Genomic DNA, 21,084 nt, shown 5'->3' with positions numbered 1-21,084 from the left:
CCACTCAAAGATGAAAACCATTTACATTTGGTGTTTATCACTCCAGACTGCTTAATGGACATTATAAATATTCATATACTTATTTTTTCTTAAAAAAAAAAAATAGAATCACACTACAAATGCTATTTTGTAACCTGTTTTTGTTTTTTTAATTCAACACTATGTCAAGTCTCAGTGTATTCTACACTGGTCAAATTACATCTAGTGCATTTTGTTCATTTCTGCTCACCACACTTTGAGAGCCGTTGCAAAATTTGAGAATATGCAAAGGAAAAAGTGAGTAGTGAAAAGTATGAAAATAACGGTTCACCTAATGCTTGATTGCCACATGACAAAAGGTTGAATGAAATGATGGTACATCCATGAAAAATTATAGATTTAGAAGAAAACAACATAGCTAAATGCACGCACCTGAAAAACTGTCCTGACAGATGAATTATACTATTTATATTGACCCATATAGCCAAACTGGTACCAACTGCTGGAAATTAGAGGGAGGTGGATTTCAACTCAATAATAGAATTTTTTTAATAATTAGAGATGTCAAAAAATAGTATGGACCTAGTCATTGTAGAGTTTAACAGGGCTGGAAAAACTAACTGGTAAAGGATGTTAGAGGTAATTCCTCTAGGTGAGAAGTTGGAATTAAGAGGTCCCATTCTGTTTGAAGATTTTGTGATTTTAATGAAAAACTTACTACAGAAATTTACTCCCAGTCGAATATGAAGCAAATCCATAGTCATTAAAGAAATTGAGTCTGGTGCTTTAGAGCTGCATGAGAAATAACACCACCACTGATGATGAACACCAGTGTGCTTTGCACTCACTGATTTGCACCTCACTTAATACTTACAAAAACCGTGTATGATAGGTACTATTACTATTCCCATTTTATAGAAGACAGTGAGGTTGAGGGAGATTTTTACATTTAATCGAGGTCATTCTTACTTTCGCTGAAAATTGCAGCATCACCCAAGCATACGTGATTCATCACTCATTTAGTAGGTAACATGTAAGCAAAAGTATTTTCGCAAAAGTTCTTAACTAGTGAACCCTCGAAGGGCAGTCATGAAATTTTTTTAATTAGAAAAATATAAAAATTTTTAAATGAAATTATTCATAGAAAAAAAAGTTCAGATTAAACTATCTCAACCATATAGTTCAAAATTCTGTGAATAAAACAGATCCAATGACTAAGCCCTAAGATATGGTAAAGCAAATTTGACTCACAAAACTTCAAATCTTTGTTATTACTAATGATATGACCCTGGGCAAATTTTTAATCTTCCCATCTCTTTAGTCCTTCATCTCTGAAATGAGGATCCACCACTTAAGGTGATATAAGAATTGAATGAGATGATACATGTAAGCATTTAGCACAGGATCTAACACTACTATTATACGACACAAGTAATAAGTGGGGGAGGGAGGCAAATCTATTCCACAATTCATTTCAAAATATTTTAAAATTTCAAAGTGTCATGTTTGAAGGGGGAGGGGCTACATTTTACATTTTTCTGTAAATAAATGACAATCATTTATGATATAAAGCAACTAAATAAAATGTGCCTTCTCTTAGGAATTTCATTTTATGCCAAGAATCATCCAAAGAATACAATTTCAATGCCCATTTTCTTCAAAGACACTGTTTTAGTTGTTTATTCAGTATGAGTTAGACAAATCCAAGTCTAAAGCTTATTGGTTTTGGTTTTGAATTTACAGCTTGGTTCAAACTACTCTAATGAACATGTCTTTTAGTTTCACTGTTTTCTATGTGCATTGTACTACTGCCTTCTCTTACAAAACCAGCAAAAGAGAAAACTTCTCATTCAAGAAGTACATTGTGGGTCACGATTTTGATATTTTACTTAATGTCTACCAACATTAAGTAGTTGGTACTTTATTCTTAAAATTTGACATCTATTCTTTTTTTAAAACGGTACAACTGAGAAAGTATTTACAAGATATTTCCCTTTAAATTCTATCACAAAAGTGGGCTTCTTAAAATATCATTTATCTCAATGAAATTAACTGAAGTTCTTCCTGTTTTCAAAGAATTCTTTAGTCTTATTCCAAAGGAATTGATTATTTTTAGAAAGCTCTTTCAGCATATAGGTTTCTAGCCAAGATTTTTATAACTAACATGATCTTCTGGCAAACATATTTATTTTATCTGCAACTTAAAACTGTAACCAGGTATACTGCTTCTGTATAAATTACCAGTGACTAAGGGCAATTACTAGAGCTACAATCTGAAGTATGTTCACATTGTCTACTTGTGTGTGAAAGTGAAAGTTATTTAACAAAGGAGTCATCACTTCTAAGACCTAGTGAAAAAAAAGTCCCATAAATATTCGTTGTTCTGAAGTCAACTGCCATTTCAATAAAATGTCACTGTCAACAAATATAGATCACATATGGAGCTTTTTCGGATCCTATCACTATTTTCCAACTAAATTTATTTCACTGTAATTCAAATGTTTTCATTTACTCTAATAGCCAAGACAGTAATTAATTGCATTGTCTGACCACTAGGACATATGAGAAGTGAGTAAATAACACAATATCATCCAAAAGTTTGTATTAAACACTTGTTAAGAGTAGTGCGTTAGCACACACACACACACCTACACACCACTACGAGTCCTTCAAAACAAGAAAATCACCTGGGCTTTAAAAATTTTTTACAAGTACAGCTAGGTTGCCTAAGAGATGTTTTGGGGCAAAGATATGAATAATGCCTCTCGAAATATCCAAGATAAATTGAAAAGCCATGATTTTAAAAACTAAAGAACTATCCTTGAATTTTATCTAGTAAATATTCTTCAGACTTCCTCCCTCCCAACTGATTTCATTTGTCCATCGATTCAACTTTTAAGTTTTTTAAAAAACATACAAATCAACCTTGCTATTTCTGAGGTACTAGCTGCTGAATAAAGACCTTGACATTTTAAAAAATGTCACCTTAGATTCTCCAAGCAATATTAGTCTCACCTGCAACATCTTCACGTTAAAAGGCCTCTATCATATTCCAAATACACTATCTCAATCCTTCATCCTGAGATATAAAATAATCAAGTTTTCACTCAGCTATGCCCAGGTGACGGAAAGTACTCCTGGGGGTTGCCAAACCTGCCTCATCAAGTTTTATGCACACCCTGTACTGATGCCATCTCATCAGAAGGTTCACTTTCTTCATTTTGTGGGATCATAATGCACAGCAGAGCAAATGCCTTCTGCAAGAGAAGGTATCAGCAACCAAAGGCTGTGGCTTTTGCAGGATAATCGCATGCACGCAATAGCTTCTCTGTCAATTTCATTTAACTAGACCAAAAAAAAAAAAATGCTGGGTTTCAGGCTGAAAATATATAACAAACATTGATGGGAAGCAGGTGGAACGCCGGTTTTCTTCCAGCAACAAGAGTACATGTCCAAGTTCTGCACCACAGCTCAGAGAAAAGTAGCTACTGACGCATTGATGGAAGGCTATTTTAAAATTACTCAAAGAATCTAAGGCATCGTTCTGACTGGGAGGCTCAAGCGTCCTCTCCATACACACAGTTTGCCTGCCTAATTTAAGAATGAAACGCTGGCAGCCAGCAGGTGCAATAACCAGGAGGAGGAGGACGTATCCATCACAATGCACAAGGAGGTATGCAATCTTGGAGCTGCTGCCCATCCTTACCTTAGCAGATTAGACAGGGGCAGGGGTCCAGATCCACCGCCCAGGATCCCTCCTTTCCTGCCAGACAGGAGTTTCTCCACCAGAGCCACATTGCCAGTGCGAGCAGCTTCCAGCAGCTCCTGGTCCTTCCCCATAGTCTCTCACCGACTCCCTCACTGAGTCCTTTCCCCCTCCGGGTTCTTCTCCCCTCCCACCCCCACTCCCCAAAATCCAGGGCCGTCTCCGCCCCACCCTACAATAATGCCAGGGCTTCAGTACGAAGAGATCCCTGCAGCCCCAATCCGGGAACACCGACCACTCTGTCCTCCTCTTCGGAGCGCAGCTTTTACAATGGGGATCAGACCATGTCTTGGAAGAGGGGCTGGCCCAGCTGGGAGCCGCGACGCGCCCCCACAGCCACTCCCCTGAATTCCTGAGGCCTCCTTCCCGCGGGTGGGGCGTGAGCGGGTGGGGACCGGGGATGCTTTTGAGGAGCAAGCGGAGGATGGTGAGGACTAAGGTCGGAGCAGGAGGCGGTGGAGACCGTCCTCGCTGGAGCCGGGGCGCAGCGAACGGCCGCGGCGGCGGCCCGCGCGCCCTGGCCGGGGCTCCCGGCTTCCGCGCCGGCCGGCTGGGCGGTCAGGCGGCGGCGGCGGCTCCCCCGGCCGCGGCCCGCGCCAAGGCAGGGCGGTGCGGACGAGCCGCGGCGGGCGCGTGCCGAGGGCGGCGGCGGCCGCGCAGGGGCTGGGACGCGGCCGGCGGGCGGGCGGGCGCCCGGGTCCGCCGGCGGCGGCTCCGAGGCCTGGCGCGCGGGGCGTGTGCGCGCGGCCGGAGTAAGCCGCAGGTCGGTCCGGAGTTGGCCGGGGGGCCTGTAGGGGGCGGGGAGCAGTGGGGGCGGGAGGAGGAGGCCGGGCAGGGTGGGGGCGGGGCCGGGGACGGTGTTCTCCCCGTTTGCGTGGGCGGGGACCCTCCCTCCTCCAGGCTTCTTGGGAGAGGTTTAACCGTGTGAGGGCCGGAATTCTCCCGCCTGTCGCGACTCCTCTGCTGGGCCGGCGCCCGCGCCACGCCTCGGGTCGGTCACGACGCTTGTGGAAAATCCTCCATGACGGGGATGGGGAGGCAGGTGACGCTGGGTAGGGGCCCTTCTGCAACCGCTTCTGTCCGCGTCCAGGCCGCCTGACCTGCATCTCGTCCTAAGGCTTACCTGAGACAACTGAGATCTGCCCTTGGTTAGAAAGAAGAGATTTGTTTTATTCTAGTTTCTGTGGCACTGGCCCCTGAACAGTTGTGACTATTCCAGTTTTTCTAGGGTCCTTCATCAGACCCACATTTCAGCTGGGCTTTGAGGATCTGCTGACTTGTAAAAATACCAGGAAAAAGGCTCTCATTGAAAATTCCTCCGCATTCACACTGGGGAAAATATAAATGGGCATGGATTAGAGACCCACTCTAATTTGAATATATCATCAGGAATGCACTATGCATGGTTGCTTTGATTTTGTTAGATGCTCTCCTTACCTGTAGTGGTGAACACGCGTTTATTTTCTTTTGAAACTTCCTGTGACACCTTGTGCTTTGCCATGCCCTTGAAATACACTTCATAAATGTTAACTTGCTGATAATTGATTGAGAGGAAAAGAACATAACAGGCACTTTACTCTCAACAACCCAGTGAAGTGTATATTACTACAGTATATCAGTTTTGAGAATGAAGTAGTAGTGGCACAAAGGGTTAATTATATTTCTCAAGATGCTGCACACAGTACTGGACCCCAGAACTGACTCACTGCACAACCCATGCTCTTCCCAATATACCTTACTTACCCCAGGAAAAAATAAATGTGCAGACAATAATCCCTGTCATTTGATGAGCAGTTACTATGTACCAGGTACTATGCTAAGTGCTTTTCATACGTTATCTTAACCCTTCATAACAATCCCATGAGATAGGTACCATTTTTAACTCTATTTTACAGATGAGGAAACTGATTATTCCAAGATCATTCAGTTAGAAAGTGAGCCAAAGCTCAAATCCAGGACTGCCTACTATAGGCAGAGATTTTAAATAAATAACTGGAGAAAATTTAAAAGATATTTGGAAATAGGAACAACACAAGTATATATATTTTTTTTAATTTTTGGAATTCAGTGTTCTGAGATTGCATTTGAATGGTTAAAAGTATTGTGTAAATTATGGTTACTCATGGGAGGTTTCCTGAAGGAAGTAGATTTTGAGCTAGTATGGTTTTTGTTTGTTTTTATTTTAGAATCTGTTTTAATAATAAGATGATATTATATGTGATAATATGATCCCCGACATAATGGGACCAGCAGACCGGTTAAAGAAACAAGCCATGGAATTCATTTTGAAAATGGAAGAAATCCTTCTTTCACTTTCTTAATGTCGCCACCTAAGCCAAGCACACCTTTCCCAGAATATACTGTAAGTAGCAAGTTGGTCAGAGCTAAAAATCACCCCCAGTTTCCACAAGCAACATTTAATCATGGCCGAGTTACTATCAGGAGGCTCCTGAGTCATTTTATCAGAATCAACCCCAAATGGGATAAGCATTACTCTAAAAGTCAGTTCTGCAGTTCCAGGCACTCTAATGGTACATAATAACCAAACCAGTTTTTCAAGTCCTAACTCTCTTTTTAGTTACATTATAGCTTCTTGTTGAAGAGGTCAAAGGCTTGGCTGCATGGGCACTCATGTGTAAATCAAAAGTGAAGGTATTCTTCCAAATTTCTGAAGAAGCACTCCCCACCCAAAATAAATAAATAAATAAACTCCAGGTTTTTTAAACGTGCAGATTTCATCCAGGTATTTTGCATCTGTTTATAGTGGAAAGAGCCAGAAAATCTTGGACACCAATGAGACAGGCTAGATCTCAGTTTGCACATACGTGAAATGTAGAAGTGTCCGATGGTCTCCACTGGCCTTTCTAGTCCTAATATTCTATGCCTATGGTTTTATTCTATGAAATATGGTCTTAGTCCATTAACTTATATGCATAATTGAAGCTGGAAATCAAGTATAGGGATAGATTTGAGATCAATTTCCATTCTGTTTTTAATTACAAAAATAAATATTTTTCTTATTGAAATTTTTGTCAAAATATATCTTTGCTATTCTCAATGGACAGTATTAATAATACTTATAAATGCACATTATATACCAGGAATGATACCAGCTTCTTTTTTTCTCATTTCATATATATATCATTGTATATATATTATATTATACCTTATTGTATTTTATACTCACACACACATGCAAACACACCAGTTAGAATTAAATGAGACAAAGAATCTAGTATCATTCCTGGTACATAATAACATAATATGCATCATTTTACATACACATGATGCATATTATATATATTTACATATATATACACATGTGTATAACCATATATCTGCCCTATGAGGTAGATGTTATAATTCCTGCAGAACCTCTGATCTCTTTTTCCAAATTCTGATATACACAGATCTAATTGTGTATACTTTTTGGCAAGTTGAGAATTATTACTTCAATATACACATATTGCAAGTCACTTCTCTTGGAGTTGATTAATAAGAGACTAGCGGTTGAGGCTAGAAAAGGGGGAAGTAAAGCAAAAGAAAAAGTGAGTATAGAAGTGTTTGCACACATGCAGAAAAAGCCTTTGGAAACATAAATTGCAGGAACATGAATCCAGATCCATCTTAGAGCTATATACCAAGGTCTATTTGCAGTGAGGAAGAGGAAAAGATGTTTTATAGTATCAATTTATCAACTGAGCTAATATAGGATAACCCTGTAATTTAGGGAATGGGTTTGGAAAATATCTACTTTCTGCATCTCAAGCTCTGCAGTTAGTCTGCATAACGGGCTATGATAGGCTGTATGAAACAAGTCAACAGCTTTAGGTTACAGAATATGAAGATACTGGACATATAAATAGAAGACCAAGTTCTTGCTTTCTGCATTCCATTGAAGTTTGTCTCCTTATGCTTACCTGTCACAAACTCTGCCCTTCATCATCTTCCTGAGGAAACCCAGACACCAAGCATATCATGATGCTTGCTGTCCTTCTGAATCTATGGCCATGAGTGTTGAAGGCCATGGAACGTCAACCACCCATCCTCTCTAGATTCTAACTAACTGAGAATAGACACAAGGAACCAAATGAGCATCTCATTAGGGTATCATCTTTATTACTGGATCAGGTAATATCCCACTAAGTGCAGAGATCCCTACTAAAACTAAGTGGACAATGAGACTAGGACCTCCCTCTCTCTGCACTCTGAGACCTACCCGTGGAGAAAATTAGACCTGCAAATATGACTTTATATACCCAGCCAGACAAAAAAAAAAGCCTGTCTCACAAATGGGGTCAGAGGACTAAAGAGAATGATAGGTTTCCAGGGATGCCTTAGGAAGGTATGCTGAGATAGGTTCTGATCCAAGTATCTTGGGACAGGAAGCAGAAAAAAAACCCACCGCCGTTCTTAGTGATTCATGAGACGGGCCTATCGAGACAGAAGGAAAGCCAGAATTGAACCTGTATCTTATTTTGAAAGAAAGGTAACCCCGACCACATAGCATCTGCCAGGAGGAAATTTAGGAACTTTGCATTAGGTATTCTAACCGTAGGTAACCAATAGGCTATACATTTGACCAGTTCTGCCCCTTGGAGAAGGTTTCATTGAATTGTAATGTCCTCGGCTTTTATTAGCAACCATATGACATCTGTTATCATATTGGATGTAGGAATGTTCTTGGAAATTTTGTCCACTACTTTATTTAGTGAATTTATATTGAACTCCACATTTACAATGTAATTAAACTCTACAGGAAAGTTTTGCTTCCTCTAAAAAATTCATTTTTCTAATAACACCTAAGAAATTGACATTTTCACTTTCCACTTTAGCTCTCAGGAAATTAAGCCACATTTAAGGTTTGACATATTTGTGATCTTTTTACATCCTGGTCATTACTCTTTACATATTTTTTGCCTTGATTTTTATTGACAGTCAGTTTTATTTTATTCAGTATGTTTTATGAGACATATGTGCATCCATATTATTGAACTTGCATCTGTATTGAACTTGCTATATGCCAGGTACTACTCTAAGTAATAGAATAATGACTAAAAACAAACATACTCCTTGTCCACATGAGCTTCAATTGAAAGTGATAAAAATGCCAGAAATTAAGGAAAAGTACCCCATTCTCTATTTCTTTTTGTAATTATTTCACTTATTATTGTATGAAAGCAGGCATAGGGAATATCTTGAAGCTTAGTATCTCCTTCAAAAAGTACTTAAGAAACAAACTTCTTTTGACTTTGAAGACACAAATAAAGTATAAATTTCTCATCTTTTCACTCACTCAGCACTTACTGAATGTCTGCTTTGTGCCGGGAAGCTTGCTGGATGCTTGTGATTCAGCAGCAAACAAGGGGAATATGGTCACAGCTGTCATGGAGCTCATATTCTATTTGGGAAAAGAGACATGGAACAAATACTAACAAGTGTGAGGACTGTTGTGAAGAAGATGCCATAAGGGCTATGGCTGTGAATAACAGGGACACCTAAGTCTTGGAGGCGAGCAGAAGACTTGTCTCCAAAGGAGATATTTAAACTGAGACCTGAGAGATAAATGGCAAAGAGAAGCAGGACACGGAGAAAGAATGTTCCATGCAGAGAGCTGTTTGGGAATCACAACACTTTGCTCTTTGAAGGGCAGTGGGAAATTATACTCTCAGAACTAAATCCCCATGTCTTTCTGCCATCTCTTTCTTTACCTTTGATTTACCTTGTTTTATTCACTCCCATCTCCCAATCATGTTTGTGTTTTTAATGGACTTATTGTTATTGAATGCTCTCAATTTCAAAATTGTATAAAGTGTTATAGAAATGCTTTTTCATTTATTATCTCTGAGTCCCTTTTTTAATGTCTATGTATACTTTATGGACCAATGAATAGGAATGGGAATTAGTCACATGAAACAATTTGAAAACAAAGCTAAGCTGAATATGAAAAAATGAATAGTTAATTCTAACTATAATTGTTCAGCACACATATGCTTTTTAATTATCTTACTCTAACAAAGAAACATGTGCAACTAATTATTTATTTGTCACAATTCAAAGCCCTCCCACCTTCCATATTCATGGGCCAGCTTCTTCCTGTCACCCAGCTGAGGGCCAAGCCTGCCAATTGAGGGACCAAGCTGGACTGGATTTGCAGCCAAGAACAGAAGGGGAGTAATTGTGAGATTTTCCTGGGCTCAGTAGCTACTATTATCTGACTAAATGTATGTGCCTTCTTCTACATTGGTATCCAAATGCTTTCCAAGGCACTCTTTACATTATACCATAAATTATGGTTTTTCAATAGAAAAAGCACTAGCATTGTGGTCACAAGACTTAAGTTTCAATTCTGGTGTGACCTCTTCTTAGCTTAGAAAACTTCTAGAAGCCATGAGTGTCCACAGAGAAGTGTAATACACACCTTTACAGGTGTTTTAGTTTGCTAGAGCTACCATCACAAAGTAGCACAGACTGAGTGGCTTAAATAACAGAAAGTTATTTCCTCACAGTTCTGGAGGCTAGAAGTCTGAGATCAAGGTGTCATGTCAGCACCTTGTCCTTTGCTTGCAGATGGCTGTCTTCTCCCTATGTGCATGTGTCCTAATCTCCTCATCTTGCAAGGACTCATCATGTTGGGTTAGGGCGCATTATAATGAGCTCATTTTAACTTAACTACCTCTTTAAATACCCTTTCTCCAAATACAATCACATTCTGAGGTACTTGGGGTTAGTAATAAAGGCTAATAATTTCCACATATGAATTTGGGGAGGACACAATTCAGTCCATAACAACAGGTTGGATTGACATTTTGAGGATCAAATTTAAAGAACTGAAGGCATTTGATTCTTACTAGATGTTCAATAAAATGCTAGTCAAATCTAACCAAGTAATTTTCGAGGTATACATTGTTTTTAATGTTACCTAAGGTAACATTATCCAAAAAACATTTGGTGTTGAAGGTAAAGATTAAATGAGAAAACTGTACATTCTATAGGGATACACAACTACAATCTTATAATAAAGTAATTCAAAATGCTTGAGTTAGTTCCTTTGTTGCTTTTCAGAGTTAGTGGTTATCAAGGAGAAGTTACTTCTCTTCAATATCCACGTGACCATATTTTTCATTAGGATCATAAAAATATTCTCTTTTCAGGGGGACTTCTAAGTACTTTAAACATCCCAGTAATTGGAATTCATTTTATTCAAGGTTTTATTTCTAAATTAGAGTCAAACTTTTAAGTTTGGTTGCTTGACTCAGAAATTCAAAATGTGTGTAAATGTGTGTGTACGTGTTTCCCATGCATGTAGTAAAACTGTAAAATTAGAAAAATACTGCAATAGTATTAAGAAATACATTAATATATCAAGAAATACTACATTAATTAATACATTATTAACATAATGCATACATAGAAATAAGTGAAACTTTCAGTACTTTTGCGGGGAACTAATCTAGGCAGGAAAAAGAAAAGGTAAGGATCTCTTCAATACTCTCTATCATTGAATTACTTTTCCTAAAAACTATTGGCCCAGTTTTTATGATGATTTTTAGTAGCTATGAGTGTGTCCAATTAATAAACAGTATCACATTTACTAATAGAAAAATAGTATCACTTGACTCAAATAAATTTGATCTAAGATTTTGAACGAAGACAAACTAAACCATTTGCAGAACCTGCAACCTGCAACGAGTATTTCATTTGTTTGTTTTGTCATTGGAATATGTTTTAGGTAAAGAAACCTATGTGCAGAGTAGACTGTTGCACCCCAACTTGATAAGAAAGACATTGTAAATATCTAGAGTCTAAAAAGAATAAAAATGGAAATATTTTCTAGTATCTATAATTACAGAGGCAGCACAGAGAAAATTCCACCGAGTCCCAGTAATGAGGAGAAGATGAAGAAAGAAAATACTGACATTAAAACTGCCAGGGTGTGTAGGGACTCGGTGAACTACTTTTTCTAAGACACTGTGAAATAGATCAGCACATTAAAAACACCTTCCACATTAAACATTTAAAACTTTCTGTTGCATAACTTTCTTCTCTGGATACATATCACTTATATTTAAAAAAATATAGCAAAACTTTTTTAAAAATCCTCCTTTCCCTTTCCCTTTGTCCTGTCAGCATCCCCACCACCCACTCCATATTAATTTTTATGTTTTAAATTTATTTATTTATTTTTGGTTAAATCAGGTATCTCATTGCTCAAAGGAGGTACCTGGTAATAAGCTGAAGATTTCTTCCTGGCTTTTAGCTTCCAAAATCCTAGGCCTTTAGGAGAAGGATGAGGCATTTCAAATATGAAGAGGTGGGGAATTGTGGATAATAAGGTTCCTCACCTGAACCCCTCCCTGGGATAGAAAAATATTCCTGGTTAGGTAGATAGAAAATGTGCAAGAAAGCAAATATATGAGAATTGAGACACCACCCACGCACAGATAGCTTAACTAGTAGTACTGAGAACTGAGGTCGCCTGTGTCAGCATGACTTTTAAATTTACTCCAGGAAATTCTTTCCGAGAAAGACAATTCTATGAGCCAGTAAATAAGTTCACTGTTTCCTTCAGGAACTTTCTTAAAATAAATAAAACAAATACTTTGCTCTCGGTTATAGTCTCTTCTTAGGACAGTGGTGGTGATGGGGGGGAACATTCTTTAATGGAGACTATGCATTGTTTGGAGCACATCCTTCTGGGTTATACTATTCTGATTATATGGAGGTTCCGTGCCTTTTATTGCCTTTGAGCTATTTCGAATGGTAAGTCATAGATAACTGATAGCAATGCAGAATACTTGTTTATATATCTGCAAATAAATTGTACAATGGATGTCCACTAATGCTTTGGGATAAAGCTCTAGCAGAGGTGCCATCTTCTACGACTGAACAGATGTACATATTTCATCGTCCCATCACCTTCCTAATTCTTTAAGCTTGCTTTATATTTTGATCTAAGAGGCAAATGATTTCTTTCAATACAATAATCATAGAATAAATGGCATTTTGAAAGTAAGATGCAACTTCAAATCAATGTTATATTTAGCTAAAAGAGAAAAGAGGTTTTTTTTTTATATATACAGCCCTGGAAATTGTCGTTTTAAATCTTAAATGTTTGTTATATTTCCTCTTAAATGCCTGTTACTGCAATAAACTGTTATTTCAGAAAGCCATTTGTGAAATGCATTACTGACAGTTGGCAATGTATTCATTTCTTTGTTAACAGAAATGCCATTCTTTTGGACCACTCACCCTTTAAGTCTTATGATTAGAAGTTTTGGGCCAGAATCAGAACAACCTAAAAGAAAAATGTACTCTTCTTCTCATAGTAGATGATGATAGAGGTGGCAAAGATGATAAAAAATAATAAATAGCTAAATATAGATTTATTCATTTATATATTTTTATTCCCTGTGTAAACTATTCTATTCATTTTGCAAATAATATATTTTTCACAGTAAGTAGACCAACAGTTACCTTAAAATGTGTCTATCATCTTAACATATAGATGTTTTGATCTCAAAAATCAGCTGTCCAAATATATTTTTGATTATTTACACTTGTTACAGACAACTTCAAACAAATGGAGTTTCACTGAAAATTTCACTATTATATTGAATTAATAATCCGACAATTCTATTCATTTTAAACTTGCTCCTCAGCAAGTTTCTTTGCCGAATAGCAATCCTGTTTTAAGAGAAACCACCTTGAGGTTTAACGTATTCTCCCTTAAAATCATTACTGAAGCGTATAGCTATATAACATCAAATTCACCCATTTTAAGTATAAAGTTGCATAAGTAAGTTTTAGTAAATATATAGGGTTGTGCAACCACCAGTACAGTCATGTTTTAGAATACTCTAATCACACTCAAAATTCCCTTATGCCCCTGTGCAGTCAGGTCGTCCTTCATCTCCAGCCACAAGGCAAGCACTGATCTGCTTTCTATTGTTGTAGTTTTGCTTTTTCCAGAACTTCATGTCTTTCGTGTCTGGCTTTTTACATACCTTTATGCTTTTGAGATCCTTCCACGTTGTTCTGTATATCAATAGTTTATTCTGTGTTATTTGCTAGATTGTATTCTATTGAAGGCATATGCCACATTTTGTTTATCCATCGAGCAGCTGATAACTATATGAGTTGTTTCTATTCTTTAGTTATTATGAATAATGTGTCTATGAACATTCATGTACAAATTTTTATGTGGACACATATTTTCATTTCTCTTAGGTAAACACCTGGCAGTGGCGTTGCTGGGTCATGTAGTAGATATGTGTGTCCATTTTTAAGACACTGACAAACCATTTTCCAAGAGTGTCGACAGCATTTTGGTCTTTCTAAGGTATTCTAATAGGTGTGTATCTCACTGTGGTTTTAATTTGCATTTCCCTAATGACCAATGAAATTGAGCATCTTTTTGTTAAGTACCTGTACAGATTTTTTTCCTGTTTCTTAAAATTGAGTTATTTTTCTTAGTTTTGAGTTGTAAAAGTTCTTAATCAGATCTGGACATAAGTCTTTTGTCAGATATATGTCTTGCAAATATTTTTTTCTCAAGCTGTAGCTTGCCTTTTCATTTTCTTAATGGTTTCAACAAGCAAAAATATTTAAATTTTTTGAATACTATTTATCAGTTTTTTCATTTATGGCTTATGCTTTTTTGTATCTTATCCCAAGGTCACAAGGATTTTTTTCCTATGCTTTGTTCCATACGATATGTGTTTTTGCCCTCACATTTAGGTCTATGATCCATTTTGAATTAATTTTTGTGTTTGGTATGAAGAAATATCAAAATTCATTTCTTTTCTATGTAGAAATATACAGTTGTCCCAAAAATATATCTTGAAAAGATTATGCTTTTTCTATTAAATTTCTTTAACACCTTTACTGAAAATCAATTGACCACATAAGTGTGAGTCCATTTCTGGATTCTTAATTCTGTTCAATTGATCTATATGTCTACCTTTATGAATCCTTTCATTTTTAATCCTGCAGAATAGGATAACAGTTAAGAGAAAAAAATCATGTTCAATATCTTCCACTGAAACATACAATTTGTCAAATTTTGAAGTAACAGGCAAATAAGGATGATTAATCTTTCTAAAAAATATATTCTTTTCTATAGTTTAAGGCAAATGTGGTAATTAAATCATTTTGGACATTTTTTTTTACTTAATCTGGAAAAAATTAGAAGGAAAAGCCTATTTTTTGAGGTAGAACTATTAAAAATTGTGTTGCTTATATTCATTAAGAATAACTTTCAAATTTAAGAGGGTTTAATAAACATGATTATGTGATAATTTAAGCATAGTAAGAATATACATAGTTCCTTTAAACTGGTTCAAGTCTTCAGCTACAGATGAATTACATCCATGGGTATAAAAGATAATACTAGATGATGCAATGATAGAATCATTGTCAGTAATTTTGAGAAATAGAGAATACAAAAGTTGCCAGAAGACTGAAGATGCACAGATGTTTCCATTTTCAAAACATAAAAAAATACATTCCAGAAATTGAATGTTAATAAGCATGATATTGAAAGCTGGCAAAATTATAGAACAGATGAAGCATATAGTTCATCAACATCATTTCTAGTGATCACTAGAAGATACAAATTTTTTTTCACCAAACTAAATTACTTATATTACACACTTGAAAATGGCTAACATAGATCCTGGTTTATTGTGACTAGTAAATTTTTTTTTTTTTAAATAAAGCAACCTTGAACCTTTCTCTGGAAAATCATATAATGGAAAGAAATAAGTGAAGTAAAAAACAATAGAACCTAGACAAAATTATTTTTAAAACATCATGTCTAATTTTACACTTAAAAAATAGAAAATCGGATGAAACAGACTCATCTCAAATTATTAAAATTGATGCCCCTCCTCGATGCATGGTCAGCCTAGTGACACCCAGTATAAACTGAGAAATAAATACTCAAGTGGAAGTTGAATATATGTGTTTGAGTCCAGGTAAGAAGTCAGGGATAGAAATATGAATTTGGGAATAGTCAATGTATCTGTGGTATTTAAATCCATGAGACCGGAAGAGATCATCTAGGAAATAAGTATGCACAGAGGAGACCAAAAACTGAGTCTTGGGACAGTTCGGAATATATGGAAGATTCATTTTAAAAGACTGAGAAGATGCAGTCAGTAAGGTAGGAGAGCGAGTCCTGAAAGCCAAATGAAGCAAGTGGAGATAGGAGAATAGTTTCAGTGGAATAGTGGGAATAAAAGCCTAAGCCTAATTGGAGTTGGTTTGAGATAATATGGGAGAGGTAAGAAAAGAAGCGACAGACAATACTCTGAAGAGTGTTTCTATAGACAGTAGCAAAAAAAAAAAAATTAGAAAATGAAGGGAGATGTATGATCAAGGCGAGCTGCTTTTGGTTGAGATATTATGACATGTTTGTATGCTGGTAAAAATAATCCTATAGAAGAGAAAACTTGATCATGTAGGAGAGAGAAAAACATTTCAAAAGAAAACAGCTTGAATGGTTTAGAAACAATAGTGTTCGTGCAAACTGAGAATCTGGCCTGAGTTGGCAGTCCATACATTTCACTCATGTAAGGTGGTGTATATAGGACAGACATTGTTAGACCTATAGATTTAGGGGGTGTTTCAGGTTCAGGGGGTGTTGAAGTTTTCCAAGAAGCAGACACTGAGACAGAGTGAGTAGCCTAAAATGATTATCGGGAAGTGACACCTATGAAGGGAAAAGACATGGGTCGAGGGAGCCATCACTTCATGATGTAGACTTCTGTGATGCTGTCTTCACAATCTCTGCCAGTCCAACTCGAGTCAAGATTGCCTAGTAGAGGCGTTCCACTTCGGATGGAAATGTATCCTTGCCCACCTTCTTGCTCTGTCATTTACTGGAGGCCACTCAAGGAGCCCATGGCCTCAGCTGGAAAGCTGAAGTGGACCCTAATGGCATTAACAGCTAGAAGCTATCAGCCACGCACACACCTAGCAACTGGGCAACTAGTGGGTATGTATCTTCATATCTGACACAGGGTAAGAAGATGTAGAAATTCTCTTTTAATTAATTCCATCTTGACAGTGAAATAATAAGCAAAGCAATGGGCTTGCATGGAAGGAGAGAAGGAGTATTGGAGGTTTGTGGGAAGAAGAGAAAGCATGAAACAGTTGACTTGAAAAGTAGAACTGTGAATATAGAGGGATTACTAGGCAGCCCTGATGATTTAGTAGTATTTGATAGCTGTAAATTTAAAACAAGATCAGCAAAAAGATCAAGAAAAGCAAGAATTATTGAAATAATTGAAGAAAACTTTTAGTATTAGAGTTGAATCTGCCAGATTAAAATGTCAAGTGCTAAGAAAAGTAGAGACCAATGGCTATATACGCTATAGAGAAAATTTTTTATTTTAAACATTTTTAAAAATATTGCTAGCAGTCAACCAAAACAACTTATATGTAAAGGAACAACAATCATGCCGGCCTTATATTTCCCCAATGAAGCAACTGAACATATAGAGTTGAAAGTTGTGTACCAACTTTCAGTTTTTTAGATCCAAGAACTAGAAAACCCAACACCATCAGTATAAGCAAAAAAGATTTATTATCTCACATAAGAATTTTTAAATTGGCTCTGAGGCTGGTTAATTTATTGGTTCAAGGACTTGGTTTCCTTGCATTATTTTGCTTTGTCGAGTTCAAGGAATCAGTCTTCTCCTGAGTTACTCATTCTTTTGTTCATAAGATGGTCCTACAGCTCCAGGCATTACAAGTAGACATGACAATATCAAGCAGAAAAGGAAAGATCTCACTGCCTATACTTGTGTTACATGCCCGTTCCCAAGCTAATCACATTTAAGGGGAATGCGACTGGCTTAGTAAAGTGCATTGCTGCATGGAGAAGGGTGGAATACCCACACAAAACCAGACTTCTCTTAATAAGGAAGAAGCAGAAATGGCTGTGGGGTAACCAACAGTGCCTCTTCATGAGAAAAGGAAAATATTATAACCTAAAAATATAAGCCCTCTAAATGACCTTTTTTTTTTTAATAAGGACACATTCTCAGACATAAAAATACTTAGAAGAAACATATTGCCCATATAACCTTCCTAAAAATTTTCCTTGAAAATATTAGATGACTGAAAGGAGAATCAAAACACCTCCAAAAGGGGAAGTCATGCTATGAAAGAGCTGGTAGTAATCAATGAAACCAGTAAAAAAAGTTAAGTCTAATTACTTGTTTTTAATAAGTGTATCTGCATATTATGTTAAAACCCAAACACTTAAATTACATTTAAGCTGGGACCTGAAAACTGAGAAGTATTTAGATGGGTGAAGAATTGGGTGAAGAGCGTTATAGACAGAAGGGATAATGTGAGCATTTCCTTAGGGCTGGGGCGGACACATGCACAAGATAGATTAGCCAGGAGTCAAATCATGCTGAGCCTTGTGAGACATGTTAGGGATTTGGAGTTTTATTTTAAGAATATTGAAAATCAATGATGTATTTTAAGAAGAGGAGTGACATATCTGCATTCTATTTTAAGATCATTCTGGTTGCTCCTTAAAAAGACAGATGGGAAGGGAGCAAGGATGGAAGTTTGAGAGGCTATTGAAGGTAAGAAATGCTTGAACTGGGGGAAGTGTGAAAACGGTGAGCAACTGATAAATTAGATATATGTAGAGAGAATCAACAGCACAAGCTAATAGATTGCACGTATATGAGGATAAGTTGAGAGAAATTATAGAAACAAAGATCCAAACTTTTGGCCGTGTGGGTGGTAGTGCCATTTACTAAAATGAGAAATACCAAAAGATGATCGTGTTGAATGTTAACATGGGAAAAGAAAAGGAGAAAGGGGGACCAAGAGCTATATTTTGAACATTTTAAGTGTGAGATGCCTGTGAAACATCCAAGTGAAGATGTTAAGTAGGCAGTTGGAGTTCAGAATAGTGGTCTGAGCTGGAGATATATTTTTGGAAGTCTTAGCATGTAGAAGATACTTATAAACTACAGGAAATGAATGAGATTACCCAAGGAAAGAAAAAGAATGGACATCCCAGCATATAAAGTTTTGATAGAAAAGGAGAAAATGAAGGAGATGGAAAAGGAATATGCATTGAATTAAGAGGAAAACCAAGAGTGTTGGAATAATGGAAGCCAAGAACAAGAAGGGAGTATTTGATTGTGCCAAAAAGTGCAAAGAGTCTAATAAGGTGAAGACATGCATTTTCATTAAATATGACAACATAGAGGTTAATGGTAACAAAAACAGTTTCAGCTGAGTGGTGGTGGCAGGGGTTGTAGTGAAATTGAGAAAAAAGAAAATGTGAGGAAATGGAGACGGATTGTTTTAGGTAACTCCTCTGAGAAGTCTGGCTGTGAAGATTGGAGTGAGGTCTATAGAGAGATGAAGGCTCAAGGGAAGTTTGTTTGTTTTTAAAGATGGGAAATACTAGTATGTGTTTGAATGTTGACAAATGATCTGATAGTGAGAGGATGAAGATATGAGGGAGATGCAGTTTAACTGAAGGAGTAAGTATCCTCAGAAGGCCTTATACCCAATGAAATCTTGACATATTCATTCACCTGTCAATACAATTACTGAGTGCTATGTGCCAAACTCGGTTCTAGGCACCATTTTTATTTATAAAAATAAAGAAGACAGCCAATACATCTGCCCTCAAAGATTGTGCTTTCTAGTGTGGAAGAAAGAAAACATGTAAATAAATAATTAAATATACAAGATCATTTTGAATACCGACAATTGCTATAAAGAAGTCAAGAGAGAGTCCATCTCTTAGAGTGAGACCGTCTCTCCAAGCCTCCAAGTACTATCCATCAGCACAAATCAAATGGAAGCTTCCAAATCATATATGACCCAGACAAGACTCCACTTCTTCCCTTAAAACTCATAGCTTCACCACTACCTTCATCTCTGGGGCCAAAAGAACAAATATCATCTTAGCTTCAACCCTTATTTATGTCATTCATCACAAGCCATGGTTTCAACACAACCATCATTCTCCAGCCATTAATCCCTACACTGATCTGTATATCACCTTTCCTGACTCCATCTTCCATCCTTTCTCCAGTACCCAAATGATGATAGATGGTGATCCATATGATACTGTGGCCTCAGTCTCTTGGTCTCCCCTCCTTTAAAACCTTTCCACTGTGAGTCCCTCTGGAACTCAAAGTCAGTCATCAGCAAAATCAGTTTCCTTAATTTTTTTTCTTCATTCTTTTTACCTACTTTATCGAACTGAAACCTCTCTCTCCCTAAGGGCCCTGCTTCTCCTGCAGTCCTCTCAAGTAGAGGCAGTTTTTCCTCCTACATCCTTCATATTACAGAACTTGCAGGTGAAATAGGTGTTTTTCTTGCACTTTATTAATGCTTCCAGAATGTTTTCTCTCTCTTTTCTTTAAAAAATAGTTCTGTTGAATCTTGTACCATCAGACCATAGCACTCATTATTCATTCTTACTGAAGTTATCTTCCAGCCCACAGTTTACTCCTCTTTGGTCCTTGAACATTTTAGCTCCTGGATCACTTAACCCTCTTTAATACTTCTTGTCATTATTCTCGGGGACTTTAAGGTCCTCAATGATAATCCAGCCGACAACTCTGGCCTCTCAGTTCCTTGGTCTCCCCTTCTTCAATGACGATGTCCTTCACTCTTTGTTCGCTACTCGCTCCTATAGTCATTCTAGATCTTCCATTACCATTAATTAACCCCTATATGATCTCAATTTCAAATATCCTATCCTTTAATCTCTATCTTATTTCTAAAATCCCAATTCCAAACGCCCTTCAATACCACTGGGATCCATAATCCTACCACTGTTTCACTCTCTTATCCTTCTCATGTCCTTACTTATCTCCTTCTCTACTCAGGTGTTGTGGGTTGACATGTGTCCTCCCAAAAGATACATTAAAGTCGTAGTGCTGGTATCTAGTATTCCCCAGTACCTATGAATGTGTCCTTATTTGACTATAGGGGTTTTGCAGATATAATCGAGTTCAGTTCATTAGGGTGGGCCTAAATCTAATGACTTGTATCATAAAAAGAGAAAAACTTGGACACAGACACACACAGAGGGAGGAGAACCATGTGCTGATAGAGGGAGAGATTTGAATTCTGCTACCATGTGCCAAGGAATGAACACCTGGGATTATTGGAAGCTGAAAAGGGCAAAAAAGGATCCTCCCCTAGAAGCTTCAGAGGAAGCATGGCCCTGCCAACACCTTAACTGCAGACTTCCAGCCTCCAGAACCATGAAATAAATTTCTGTTCTTTTAAACTACTCAGTTTGTTGTGCTTTGTTACAGCAGCCTTATGAAACTAAT

At 37.3% G+C, this 21,084-nt stretch overlaps 1 protein-coding gene across 1 annotated transcript in view; it reads right to left on the bottom strand.

Moving 5' to 3' along the window:
- Window positions 1-4,233, bottom strand: part of ANKS1B (ankyrin repeat and sterile alpha motif domain containing 1B) — a 678,567-nt gene extending 674,334 nt beyond the window's left edge. The window contains exon 1 of the mRNA XM_039878010.1: window positions 3,686-4,233. Coding sequence (XP_039733944.1) covers window positions 3,686-3,819 — 134 coding nt within the window. The 5' untranslated portion in view covers window positions 3,820-4,233. The remainder of the gene's footprint in view (window positions 1-3,685) is intronic.
- Window positions 4,234-21,084: the final 16,851 nt, after the last annotated feature.

Source organism: Pteropus medius, unplaced genomic scaffold (assembly GCF_902729225.1).
Source record: "Pteropus medius unplaced genomic scaffold, Ma_sr-lr_union100, whole genome shotgun sequence".
NCBI lineage: Eukaryota > Metazoa > Chordata > Mammalia > Chiroptera > Pteropodidae > Pteropus > Pteropus medius.
The sequence above is the reverse complement of the archived record's forward strand: the minus strand, read 5'-3'. Positions and strand labels throughout refer to the sequence as shown.